This window comes from Manacus candei, unplaced genomic scaffold (genome assembly GCF_025592945.1).
Source record: "Manacus candei isolate 608988 ecotype Guabito, Panama unplaced genomic scaffold, ASM2559294v1 h1tg000014l, whole genome shotgun sequence".
NCBI classification, from domain to species: domain Eukaryota; kingdom Metazoa; phylum Chordata; class Aves; order Passeriformes; family Pipridae; genus Manacus; species Manacus candei.
In genome coordinates, this window is record NW_026138062.1 from 39,837,516 (window position 1) to 39,851,627 (window position 14,112).

General features: G+C 39.5%; 1 protein-coding gene across 5 annotated transcripts in view; it reads left to right on the top strand.

The window, feature by feature from the left end:
- PDGFD (platelet derived growth factor D) overlaps positions 1-14,112 on the top strand; it is a 149,076-nt gene that overhangs the window by 58,830 nt on the left and 76,134 nt on the right. The window contains exon 2 of one of the 5 annotated variants that reach the window (XM_051779861.1): positions 1,325-1,441. The exons of the other annotated variants lie outside the window; for them this stretch is intronic. Within the exon in view, the coding sequence (XP_051635821.1) occupies positions 1,432-1,441 (10 nt within the window). The 5' untranslated portion in view covers positions 1,325-1,431. The remainder of the gene's footprint in view (positions 1-1,324; positions 1,442-14,112) is intronic. 5 annotated transcript variants of the gene reach the window in all.

Genomic DNA, 14,112 nt, shown 5'->3' on the forward strand with positions numbered 1-14,112 from the left:
TCCAACACAAACAGTGTCAGGTTAAATTTACAAACTATTGGGAGCAGCCCTGCAGAGAAGGACTTTGGGGTACTGGTGGATGAAAACTGACCATGACCTGGCAGGATGAACTCACAACTCAGAAAGTTAGTCATATCCTGGGCTGCCTCAAAAGAAGTGTGGCCAGCAGGTCGAGGGAAGTGGTTCTCCCTCTCTGCTCTGCTCTGGTAAGACTCCACCTAGAGTACTGCATCCAGATTTGAGGCCCTGAGCCCAAAAAAGAAAAACAAAAACATGAGTCTGTTACAGCAAGTCCAGAGAAAGGCCCTGAAAATGATCAGAGAGTGGAACACCTCTCCTGTGAAAACAGGCTGAGAGAGCCGGGGTTTTGCAGCCTGGAGAACAGAAGGTTCAGGGGAGACCTTACTGTAACCTTTCAAAACATAAAGGGGGGTTATAAAAAAGATGGACAGAAACTTTTCACCTAGGCCTTCCTTTATTAATGTTAAATGGACAGTTTGGAGAAAAAAAAAACCCTCATGAAAAAGACTTCAAACAAAACCTCCCCTCACACTAATGAACATGTTTATTGCACATTTGCTGCTACTACTGCTGTTTTAAGTAATTGTCTAGATTGCACAAAACTTTGCAATGTTGCCACCAAAACTGTTAGATTGTTTATTCTAACCCTCCTTTCTTTATCTTATATTCTAATTGCACTGTTTTGTTAAGCTGAACATTCCATTTTTCTAAATGTAGGTTCCATATGAAGGATACATTAAAACTACCTAAGACAGAAAGATTAGACAATATTTTGTTAGCAACCGCTCCTTCTGTACACATCGACCTTTTCCATCAACTGAATGAGCATTGACAAATGTGCTCCTTTCAATGCTTAGGATTCAAAGTGGAATAAATTGATATAATTGCTGATCTGTTTTTCTACTTTTTTGGTATGTGTGTACTTTCAAAGCAGAGTAGAGGAGAAGTGGTTGGTATCGATAATGAATGATGATAAGTAATGATTCTCATACCTGTGAAACACATAAATATGCTGTCACACTGGATGAAACTGAAGAAAAGATGTTAACTGCTTTGTTATATAAAAATTTTTGGTAAAAGACAGAGTTAGAAATTAATGCAGCTGAGAACGCCTTTCTCTGCATTCCTTTTCCATTCATTATTTTACTTATTTGAAAGATACTTTAAATACCATGTACAGCCCCTGAGATCTGGTTACATCCTTCTCAGAGTGCAGCATTGACACAGCATTTGGAGAATTAAATTCATACCTGAATTTAGTGGAGAAATAATTCCATTACTTTTTTGTTGTCATTTTAATTAGTTTTGCTCCTTATCCCTGGAGTTGTCCAGAAGAAATCAGATTCATGAACATACGCTTCATACTGCTGCTGGAATCAAGCTGGCAGATACCTCTGTGTTAAGTTATTAATGTTTCCCAGTAAGTAGTCAAAGTGCCATATCTCTTTCCCATGTGCAGGTATTGGTTACCCCAAATATATGTATATACATACACGTATATATACATATACACATTTTGTCAGTTATCTCCTGGTCTCTAATCTTCACACTAAAGGTTTAGGAAAGGCAATTTTGGTATCATCTGGTTCCCATAGATCTCTCTGATCCCTCTTATTAAGACACTCAGTCTGAAACTGAGAGTGGGAATGGCCTGGGAAAATGCTCACCATGAGCTCTGGAAGGTCAGGTGCTTGCTGATCATGTTAGGTTATTCTACCGATTCTGCCAGTGCTTTACTGCATGGCCTTGAAGAGATCAGTGAAACACTGCAGCCATAACATCTCTAAGACCTCTTTGCTGGAGTGATCTTTAGGATGTTACCAAATGCTATGAGGTAAGACTTGTAAGAAGAAAGGCGGAGATAACAGAATATCTCAGCATAATTCAGTTCAGAAGTTGAGCAAAAAAAAGAGAGTAGGTAACTAATCTTCATTTGTTCTGCTGTTTGCAGAACCATTGTTTCTAACCTAGTATATTTTGGCTATGGACTAGAGCCTATATGTTTATGATGCTCTCTTTCGGTTTTATCATCTGTGAACTCTTTGTCTGACAATAATGTATTTGTTGATTATTGGATACATATCAATATTTATCCTTTGTCCCCATTTTTCTATTTCCTTTTTTTAATGACGTGATTATGACCTGTAAATCATAGATTTAGATAATGATTTGCTATTTATTTATTAGGTAGCTAACTGCTGCCTGTTGTCACAAAACTACCCTGAAAACACCTCTTCAGTGAGGTTTGAGAATGGGGATCCCAAATTTTACTTCTTTTCCTCATGCTATATTATTCCATCTTCAGTGATGAACTTTCTGAATAAGGATAGTCTTGTGTTTCCCGAGACTTGTCTGGGTATTACTAGTAGTGTGTATTAGCACCTTTAAGAACAACTATGAGACATGAACAGTAAGTCTCATTTTCTTGTCTTCCCTTATCCAGTTTCCTTTTCATAGTAGTTTTCATTAGTTTTTGCATCAGTGATGCATATAAAACACAGTTAAAGAACTTAATAGTGCTCTGAATTTTTGTTCCTACTTGATTGTTCTCTGCAGAAATTCTTTCTTTTTGGGAAATTATTTATCTTAGTGCTCCATAAATTTTGTTGATTGTCACAACAAATTTTTTTAATCCCAATTGTTAACTTTTATTTCTGGAAATTTGGTATTATGCAAAGATTTTGCTGAAGCAAACGGTGCGGGAAAGAGTGCAATCAGGTTTGGATCTAGGGGTCCCTAGTCAGTTTAAGTCTCTTTCTCTAACATAATTGCAGCATCCAGATGTGGAAAATGTCATCAAAAATGTTGCAGAAGAGCCTGATTGTTATAAGAAAAAAGCTCTGAATAATTTAAATGCAGTTGCAGAATATAAATACATGTAAGACAACGGTATGCATAAGATTTTCACATATTGGTAGTGGAGTTAAGAAGAACAAAATAGCATTGCTTATGGTTTCTCTCTAGCAGAAATGAATGAATATTGCATAAAAAAATTGTATCCTGAAGAGGAGAAAGTTCTTTCTCTTACATAGTGTATAATTCTTACACAAGATTAGTAATTTTTGGTATCAGTTCTATCCACTGTTTCCCTTGTCTTTAATTTCTTTGCCGGTATTTTATGTATTTTTTAAAGAAAATGTTGGAAGTTTTTTTTAAGAAATGAAGAGATTAATATAGGTTTTTAAAAACCACTTTCTAGTGATAAGCCATTCACAAAAATGGAAAAAAAAAAAAGTGGTGAAATACAAGTTATTGATGATTAATGCTGGAGGATGTGTTCCTTTACAGGTTTATGAAAAGGTCTATTGAAAACACAACTTTATAAATAGTAATTGAATCTTTATTTTCAACTTCAGATGTCACTTTGGAAGACAAGCTTTAGCATTTTTGATTTCTTTCTTTCTCCAACTACTTTTGCAGTGATTTTTCCATAAATACAGGCCCATTTTTCAGCCTTTTTCCCTCAAAAGAGTCAAAGTAAAAAGTCGATTACATTCATACTGTTGCCACTGCTGGAATGCAATTTTTTTCAATATTTTAAGCATGTGCTGCTATTTCTGAATGGACAGAGACTACTGATAATGTCTAAGATAATGCAGAGAAATCTTCAATCTCTCATTGTGTTGAATAATACTAGCTTTATTCTGCCTTTAAAGATTAATAGTTTTGCTGGGATACGTTAAACTCCTTTGATGTTTAAATATAAGAAGCTATAGCTCTTTCAGACAACATTAAACAGAAGTGACATTTCTTTTTAAATCTTGATGGTTGGCAAAATTCTCTCACTAGAATGTACACCAACTAAAGGGACCTTGTGCACCTTCATCTGATTTTCATACTAAAACACTGTGTCCAGAGAATATGAGGTGTATATTGCTTGCATTTTAAATATACTTTGGTCAAGGTTTTGGTTTTGCATTTCATTTTTTTTTCTTGGTTTTTGATTCTATCAAAAGCCCAAGGGAGTTTTTCCGTTGACTTTAACAGCATTTGAACAGGGCACATAGGGGTCTGAAACTCACAGTTACTTTGCCAAGGATTTGTTTTCCTTGGTCTGTTTGACCAAGCATTGATTTTGCTCCCCCACGTGTTCTGAATGTACTTCAGAATAATGTCTGCTTTTATTAGCAGCTTTTAAGGCAGGGAGCAGTGTGATGTCTTTCGTAAGCATTTTTACAGCACAGCAGCATCACAGCTGCTAGAAGAGCTTTGTAATATATGTGTGTTAATTTCTGTTATAAAGTACTTGTAATAAAGTAGGTGTGATTCTACTTATGGACTTCTTTAAAAAATGGACTCCAGCCCTAACATCTCATTGGCATGCAGTAAGGAAGCCTGTTGTTTAAGTCAGAAGTGTTGCAGCCCTTCTCTATTTTCCTCAAGGTGTTCACTTCCAGCAGACAAGCTCTGGTCCCAGTGATCTGGAGAATGTATTTAATCTGCCCTTCCTGCACTCCCTACTCTGGCATAAAAAATCCACTTTCAAAACTCACCAATGTGAATTGACCACAGCAAAGAGAGGATCAATGAAAATACTTTGTGCCCAAAGGCATTTTGATTTTTTTTAATGCAGTTAATCTAATTAAAAATTTTCCTATTTCTCAGACCTACTGGCAAACTGTAATGGATGTGAATATGCAGTGACTTGCTTTTTATATATTCTGTCACTTATCATTGTTGCAGTGATCAGCTTTTTGTGCTCCTTTTCCAGTTTTTTTCCTATCCTGCCAGTTGTCATTATGGCAGCTTTTGCAGAAGAGTTTTGCATAAACATATGGTGCCCAGCTCAGGAAACACCTTTAATCCTGAGGACTACAAATCGCTGCCATAGTACATTTTAAGAGCAACAGCCGTGTTTTAAAGAGACATCACTGAAGGTGTCCCCAGGCACTTTTGCCAGCCCAGGAGGAAGACTTCCAAGAAGCTGTGGGCACATCTGTCCTAGATCTTACACTACACAGCAGAAACCAGCACCAGGTTTAGGGGTTTTTTTAGAATTGTATATCTACGGTTAAGTTAGGTGCAAAAACCTTGTGTAGACCTTATTATATTCAAAGAGGGGAGTGAATTGAGAAATGTGTTGCTTATTGTGACCAATGATATACAAACAGTCTGATGGTTTTCTTTGTGTGATTGTGGAAGGAGGGGAGGAAGGAAGGGGTGGCTCACGGAGCAGATATGATTGATCAGCATGTTAACTAGTGTAGCAAAATCTCATCTGTTTATATGGTTTACATATTTCCCAACTATGAAAAAGGGATGGGAAAAAAAGAATCACAGAAACAAAATCCAGCATGAAAAATTGAACCCCAGTCCTGTTACTGATGAAACTAGCATAGGTTCAAGAAGACTAAGATCATGTCCTAAGAGACAGACTGCATGAACATCCACTAATACTATCCTCCTCTAATTCTGCTTGGCGAGAACAGTGGGGGCTTTTCTGTTCAGATTTCTATTTTTTTTGTTTGGAATGTGCTTAAGCACCTGGCTGTCTTCTGCAATAATCAAGAAGGATCTAGAATAAAGGATATTATAATAAGACAGTCTTTCATAATAACTAATTGCAACTTAATTGTGGTTTGGGTTTTTGAGTTTCTGTCTGCTTGGTTTCTTTTATTTATGCTGGTAATGAAGTGAGGGGCATAGTAAAACATATTGAGATCCAGACCTATTCTGATAATTGTGTTACTTCTTGTTAAAATATGAAGACACTTAAAAATTATTTGTGCCATGAGCAGATTTTATGCAGAAACAGCGCCCCATCTGCCTCACTTCTTTCCATAGTTTCTACGAAAGAAGTAGCTGAAATAGCTTTAATTCAGAATGAAGCAATGTTTATAGTTTCTTTAATCACTGTTTACTTTCAGTAAGAGAGCTTTTTCAAGTAATGGGAGTAAAATATATTCTTCTATCAATCAGTCTAAACATTAAGAATGCTAAGTAGAAAACTATTATAATTTAATCATAGATGTACTCATTTAGAAGAAAAAAATCACCAGAGGCATGCATGCAGAAGTGTCTTAGCTGTGTATGCAGAATCTCAAAAAAAGGACTGTGAATATATAATTCTGCATGCACAGAGAATCAAACTATCAACATTTTGACTTCTGTTACAGTATGCAGTAATCCATAGCATGTCTGATGAAAAGCAGTTTTAATCTGCCAGAAAATGACTATTATCTCTTACAAATACAGAATCAGGAGTAATTTGAGTCCAATCAGTCTGTATTTTGGATGTCCTGGATGTGGGATGGGGCAGAAGGTGAGAGTAAAGCCCTGAAGAAGGTGTGGTGCTCACAGGGACCTAAGAAGAGAGGTGGAAGATTTATGGTGAAGTTAAGGAGTACAGTTCTGCCAGACTTGTAGTACAAATGTGATGCCCGAGTGGTATTTTTGGATCTACCCACAATTTGGGGTACAAAGAATATGAATAATGACAAATGTATTGATTCTCCTTATAAAGCAATCCAGTGTCCAGTCCCTCTGAATTGTAGGTTTTATCTGAATCCCAAGGTAATTTAGATTATTTTGGTGATATTTATTCAATACATGGTCTTCTAGGACTACAGTCTGCTTACCATTACATTTGTTAACACATGCCATAATAGAGTCTTGATCTTAGTCTGCTGGAAGTAACTCTATATTAACAATATTGCTGCTCTTATGATGATACTAATAATTTATAGCTCTAATATGTCTCTTATCTTTTCCAGCAGCCAAGAAAACTCCCTTCTCTTATCTGCCACTGTTGAATTTGGAGAGTAATACTACCTTTCATGTCCTTTCACTAACCCTCGATATTTATGGTAACATCAAGTGCTTTGACAGTCTTTGCCTCCTACTCCTTTAGTTTCTGAGAGAAAAAAGAGTCTTCAGGCTTCCCCATAATCAGCCACATGTTACATTTTGGTAGAAAGTCATTCTCTTCAAGCTTTTTAGTATCTAATAGTTGGTGCAGCTTGTGAATTCTTGCCTTTTTTGGGGGAGAAATATATTAACCCCTACATCCATTCTGTACATTCTCACCTAAGAAAATAAATCCCTGTTTTTTTAAATTTGTCTTTTCATTGTTTATCTCTTTTCAAGCCTGTAGTTTGCTTGACTTTTTTTCCTTTAGTATTTCTTTTAGCAAAGTGCTGTTGCCAATCTGACTTTTTGGAACCAGCTCATCCAATTTTTATTTTTTTTTTGAGCTGACTTCTGTTGCCCTTTAATTTCTTCTCTAATTGCTATAGTATTCAAAGGTTGATAATTCTGCGTCGTGACATAACAGCAACGTGTATTTGAAGAATGTGAAGAACTCAGCACATACCTAATTGATTCCTAGTTGGCATTTATTTCAGGACTTGGTTCTTAAAAGCAGTCTTTTTATAGCCATATGGAAATATTTCAGATGATTCAAGAGGGGGAGGAAGAAAACCACCAAAGTCAAATACCGTGTACAGGACTCTGCTATTGACAAGATTTTAGGTGAATTTTGAAATAAGGCTCTGAAACTATATATATGTTTATATCAATAACAGGGATTATATTAGTTTTTAAAAAATCACAAATGGCATAGCCTCTGAGTAATTTTATAAATGGTAACCTATGTATTTTAATTTCAAATTCTTACTTCAAAATCTGTGTTCTAGCTCTGTGAAGTAGTGGAGATTTTGTTCAAAAAGTGTGACTAGGAAAGGAAAAAAGGTAACAGGAATTATGTTGCCTGGGTGAAGACACTGATCATTGCACTCTGGTAAAGGACATAAAAGCATTTTCCTTTGCTCTCTGGCAATGGCAGGGAGCTGTGAGGTCTTGCTTGGGCTGGCTGAAGAGCTGCTGACTTCTTTGCGCATTCACTGCTTACCCCCAGCTCCGGGACTGTAAATCAGAGTAGCTCCATTTGAGTCATCTGAACAATACTCATTTGCACTGGTTGATGAGTTGACATTCTCTTGCCAGTACCCAGTGCGTGTAAGTGAGACTTTCAAGTCTGGCTTCCTGACCCCAGCAAATTACAACACCACTAAAAGTGTGAAAAGTAGTGAACAAAATTCACAGATTTTGCTGAATTTAACAATTACTTTTATGTACTGAAGATAATTTGGAAATGGTCAAAAATTAATAACATATTAATATTTGTTTAAAAATAGATGACAATAAAATGTTTTCCTTTGTATCAAACCACTCAATCCGTGATGATATAATTAGGAATCTTCCCCTCCCCAGCTCAGACTGTGAATAAAAAGCATCCATTATTTCTTCCACTATGCTTAATAGGTCAGAGAGGCACACCTTGAATTTTTTCTCATATCACTATTAGCTGATTAATTCAGTTTCTGGTGAGTTCAGTTTATCATTGCGCAGGCCGCTTCCTGCTCCTTCTCAGATTCTTAGAGTTTTCTCTTCCCCTTTTCACCTGCTGCTCTGGTCAGATCCTCAGCTGGTGTAAATAGCTGTAATTACTATAAGGATGCTGCTGATTTACACAAGCAGATGGTCTGGTTCCAGGTTGTCTATGAAAATGGATTTAGTGAGTGAGATTTTTCTGTAAATGTCTGATCTGCATTTATCATCTTACTAGGCCTCAGACAAGTGTTTTTTTAAGGGTGTTTTCATTTTATTTCTTAAGAGAATTTTATGTTTATTCTTTCTTTATTACTTAAAGATTGCACTGAAGAAACAAATTGTCCATTTAGATGGGTTTAGTGGAGCATTTGTTTTGTTCTTGACAGAATAGTTCTCTGCATGCATTAAAAAGTAGGAACAAAAAGAAAGACATTTTGTTTAGAGCTTTATGTATGAAATAACCAAGTAAATGTATATGTGGGTAGACTTGAATTGGCAGGTGGGGGATTACCAGTCCCTTAATTAAAGTGAATAAATCAGGAAGACTCACAGCCTTTACCTTGCAGCTGTGTCGCAGACAAACCCTCGGCAGGCTGGAAACTGAGGATCTGCTGGGACTTCAGGCTTTTCTGTTGCTTTTTGGGAAATGCTACCATGTCCTACCAGTGCATACCAGGACTGACCCTGCTGCACCTGGGCAGAGAGCGAGAGAGGGAGAGAGACAGAGGGAGAAAGAGAGGGAGAATTGCCTTGCCAAATATTTGCTGCATAAATCTTGGTAGTTGTTGCTTATGTAAGTGTGGATTTGAAAAGTTCATACAGACCTGTAATTCAGAAGGGAAGCATGGGTGCGGGCAGCCTGTGCCATTGCACACTCCATCCCATCTGTAGCCTGTGATGCTGTTGGGGAGCAGAGTGAGAGTGGTGCCTCCGAAACACTGCCACATATTTTGTGCAATGAAAGAGCAAAGACTGGGTTGGTAAATCTGATGTGTGGGAATCAGGTGGCGTGAAATCACAGAATCATAGAAGCATAGGATCAGCCAGGTTGGAAAAGACCTCCGAGACATAAAGTCCAGCCCTTAATCCAACAGCGCCGTGGTTACTAGACCATGGAACTAGGTGCCAAATCCAGTCTCTTCTTAAAAACCTCCAGGGATGGTGAATCCACCACCTCCCTGGGCAGCCCATTCCAATATCTGATTACTCTTTCTGTAAAAAATTTTTTCGTAATATTCAATCTAAGCCTGTCCTGGCAGAGCTTAAGACCGTGCCCTCTTGTCCTACTGCTGGTTGCCTGTGAGAAGAGACCAACCCCCACCTGGCTTCAACCTCCTTTCAGGGAGTTGTAGAGAGTGATGAGGTCTCCCCTGAGCCTCCTCTTCTCCAGGCTGAACAACCCCAGATCCCTCAGCCTCTCCTCATAGGACTTGTGTTCGAGTCCCTTCACCAGCCTCGTTGCTCTTCTCCGGACCTGCTCCAGCACCTCGACATCCTTCCTGAACTGAGGGGCCCAGAGATGGACACAGTACTCCAGGTGTGGCCTCACCAGTGCTGAGTCCAGGGGAAGAATCACTTCCCTGGTCCTGCTGGCCACGCTGTTCCTGATCCAGGCCAGGATGCCATTGGCCTTCTTGGCCACCTGGGCACACTGCTGGCTCATGTTCAGCTTCCTGTCAATCCAAACTCCCAGGTCCCTTTCTGCCTGGCTGCTCTCCAGCCACTCTGTCCCCAGCCTGTAGCGCTGCATGGGGTTGTTGTGGCCAAAGTGCAGAACCTGGCACTTGACCTTCTTGAACTGCATCCCGTTGGAATCAGACCATCTCTCCAGCTTGTCCGGGTCCCTCTGCAGAGCTCTCCTGCCTTCCAGCAGATCAACACGCCCCCCTCAATTTAATGTCACCTGCAAATGTGCTAATGGTGGACTCAGTCCCCTCATCCAGATCATCAGTAAAGATATTAAACAGGACTGGGACCAACACTGATCCCTGTGGGACGACACTGGTGACCAGCTGCCAACTGGATGCAGCCCCGTTCACCACCACTCTCTGGGCTCAGCCCTCCAACCACTTCCTAACCCAGCACAGGGTACCCCTGTCCAAGCCATGGGCTACCAGCTTTTCCAGGAGTATGCTGTGGGAGACAGTGTCAAAGGCTTTACTGAAGTCCAGGTAGATACATCCACAGCCTTTCCCTCATCCAGCAGGTGGGTCACCTGCTCATAAAAGGAGATCAGGTTGGTCAGACAGGACCTGCCCTTCCTAAACCCGTGCTGGCTGGATCTGATCCCTTGTGCATCCTGTAGGTGCTGTGTGATTGCACTTAGGATGATCTGCTCCATAACCTTGCCAGGCACTGAGGTCAGGCTGACAGGCCTGTAGTTTTCTGGCTTCTCCTTACAGCCCTTTCTGTGGATCGGTGTGACATTAGCCAACTTCCAATCATCTGGGACCTCCCCAATGAGCCAGGAATGCTGGTAAATGATGGAGAGTGGCTTGGCAAGCTCTTCTGCCAGCACCCTCATCACCCTTGGGTAGATCCCATCTGGTCCCATAGACTTCTGAGGATCCAAGTGGCTCAGCAGGTTGCTAACTGTTCCCTCCTGGATTACAGGGGGAGTTATTCAACTTCCTGTCTCTGTCTACCAGCTCCAGAAGCCAAGTGTCCTCAGGACAACCTATCTTACTGTTGAAAACTGAGGTGAAGAAGGTGTTAAGTACCTCAAACTTTTCCTCATCTTTAGTGACTATGTTCCTCCCCATATCCAACAAAGAATGGAGGTTTTTCCTGCCCCACCTTTACTATTGATGTATTTGTAGAAGCACTTGTTATCCCTAACAGAAGCAGCTAGATTGAGTTCAAAGTGTGCCTTTGTCTCTCTGATTTTATTTTTACATGACCTAACTATATTCCTAAACTCTTCATGAGTAGCCAGCCCTTTTTTCCATAGTCAGTAACCTTTCTTTTTTTCCCTAATTTCCTTTAAAATCTCCCTGTTCAGCCAGGCTGGCCATCTTCCCCACTGTCTCACCTTTCAGTACACACCGTCTCAGTCTGATTCCACCAGTGCTCCTGAAGCTTCTCTGAGCTGGTATCTGATCCCCTCCCCTACAGCCCTAGCTGAGTCTAAAATCTCATTGGTCCTTGCAGCTGCCCAGCTACAGCTGTGAGAACTGTGAGCAGGGAGAAAAAATGGCTGATCATGGAGCTCATAAGGCTTATGATGTGGGAACTTTGTTTTAATAACAAATCAGAAGTCAAGGTCTGAGAAAAATGGAGCTTTTATGAGATGGGGAGCACCCTGAGAATGCAAAAAATTAACCACTTTGAATCAAGTAAATCAATACAGTGTGATAGGACAGTAATGCCACTTACAGTACTTACACCGCTCACAACTGATTTCAGTAACACACAGTGCAGCTGTCATTTACCAAAGTTGTCAGTTATTTAATTGTAGTTTGTACCACATGATATTTAAGGGCATAGTTGTGGTATTTTCTTATTTACAGTCTAAACTATAGAAAGACCCAGAGTATTTTACCCTAGGGAACCCAAAAATGGTTGTTGTCATTCTATCTTACAGAGTAATCTAGAGTGTCTGCTGTAAAGTAGGACTTCTGAATTCTCTAAATCAAGAAAGGTTTAAAATTTCATCCTTTGGTGGACTATTCTTCCATGACTTCCATGGAAAAGACTGAGAAATAACGGAAACATGTTGGAAGTGCAAACAACAACAGCAATTTTTTTTTTTAATTCTTCCCAATAAATATAAATCAGAAAAATATAATTTTGATATCAAATTTGTCGTTTATCCAGTTTTCATGTCTGTTCTGCCAAGCTGAGTTATTTGCTTTTCTTTCTGTGTCAAAAACATGAACTGTAACATTTTCCCCTCTTTGGATAGGAGTTCAACCTGGCAAGAGTGAAGCATCTCATAACTTATTTTCTGAGCTTTAGATGAGATAAAGGAACATTTATTATTCCTCTTTTTTCTTTTTTTTTTCCTAGACACTGACAAAAGCATAGTTTTAGTTGAGACTATGGTGAACTTATTTTTCTTTTCTCAGTGCCATACCTGGTAATATCTGGCTCAAGGTTGCTGAATATAGTAAAAAAAACCCTGACAATTTATATACCATTGTTGTTACAAGTATAGTTGTACTGATGCTAAAGTTTTGTCTTACGGGATCCTAGATGCTGTAAAAATATGCAAAGCTAACTGAGTAAAAGTCACTTGTCTGGGTAGTGTAAAGACTGCCAAAGTAGTCTTCTGCATTTTAAGCATTACTGTGGAAAATAGTTTTCCCAGGAAATGGTGCAGTATGTCCCTGTCTCCCTTTGATAGCATTGATACAGGGTGTTCACCAAATGAATTGATATGAGAGTACTGTGTTTACTGGACTTTCTCACCCTTTTTATGTCAGTCACATAAGCTTCTTATTGGGCTCGTCTTTGGCCAGACGGCTGCTCAGAGCTGTGTTAAATACTCAGCACACAGCTGTGCCCTTCAACTGGACAGGACCTCAGCGTGTGACGTTCGCCTGGGTATGCAACATCAGTACCAGCACTGGGGTGAGACAGGAGTGAAATAGTTCACTTTGACTTCCCCAGCCAAAACAGATGGAGGGTGGAACTTCTCACCCACAGACTGCAAGCCTTGGTGACCAAGCATTGATCTTCATCAGCTGGGTTCTGCACACTCCCAGGGACCTACTCTGGTCATGCCTGAGCCAAGCATCAAAGTCCCACCTGGTGTCAGCCACATGCACATCACCACTGTGCGCTTCTCCCCTTATTTGATATGCAATCTAGGTCAGGAAGAGTAAAGCACAGCCTGAGGTTGCTCCCTTGAATCCTCTGCCATAACATCTACAGGCATTTCTCCACAACATTAGGCTTTCATCAAGGTGGGGGCAACTGGGTTTGGTTGGCTTACCATTTTTCTCTGGAAACTTTAAGGTGAGGAGCTGCTGGTGGTGTCTGCTGGTTAACCTTAAGTCATCTCATGTGTCTTCTGAAAGCTGAAGTAGTGAAATATGCCACTTTGTGTTCCTGCTGGTGATATCTGGAGCCGAAGCTGTCAGAATTTATTATCTAACTGCTCAATTCTTTTACTGTCAAACGTTTCACTGAATCCACAGTCAAAGAACAACTTTGAAGTCTGGCTTTGTCTCCAGTGCATTTACACAGGGGACTCCAGTTTTCTGTTTAAAAGTGAGAGTTCATAGAAGGTCCATGAAAGTGAAGGATTGTTTAATTATGTCCTGATTTGCCAACAGTATACTCAGCCCTGTTCAGAACATAAAGATATATAATGTCTTCTCCCCATGGAGTCTTAGCAAAGTCCTGAATATCATTGCCTCCTCAGAGGTTTCAATGTGTTTTCATCTGCTCATGAAGGATCTGTTGTGGTTCTAACTTAACAAATCTAAGAGTAGAGAAACATGTTACAAAAGGTTTGGGAACATCTGCAGCAGAAATTCCCAGTCCTGCTCTTATGATGTTGTCCTGAAAATGTGTAAGGTGGAATTTATTTAATGCATGAAATGGACAGAAAACTTCTCTCAGGAAGAAAACCTTCATGCACGTCTTAATTTTATTGTGATCTAGTTTGCTACAAAAGGATAAAGTAATCTACTGATTTTTATTTTTTTTAAATTAATCTTTATAGTTTTCCTATTACATTTAGAGAACTTCTAGATAAAGAACCAAACCTGGTTTTCTAGGGGCATTGAGCAATGATGGCTTTGGAATAGAAAT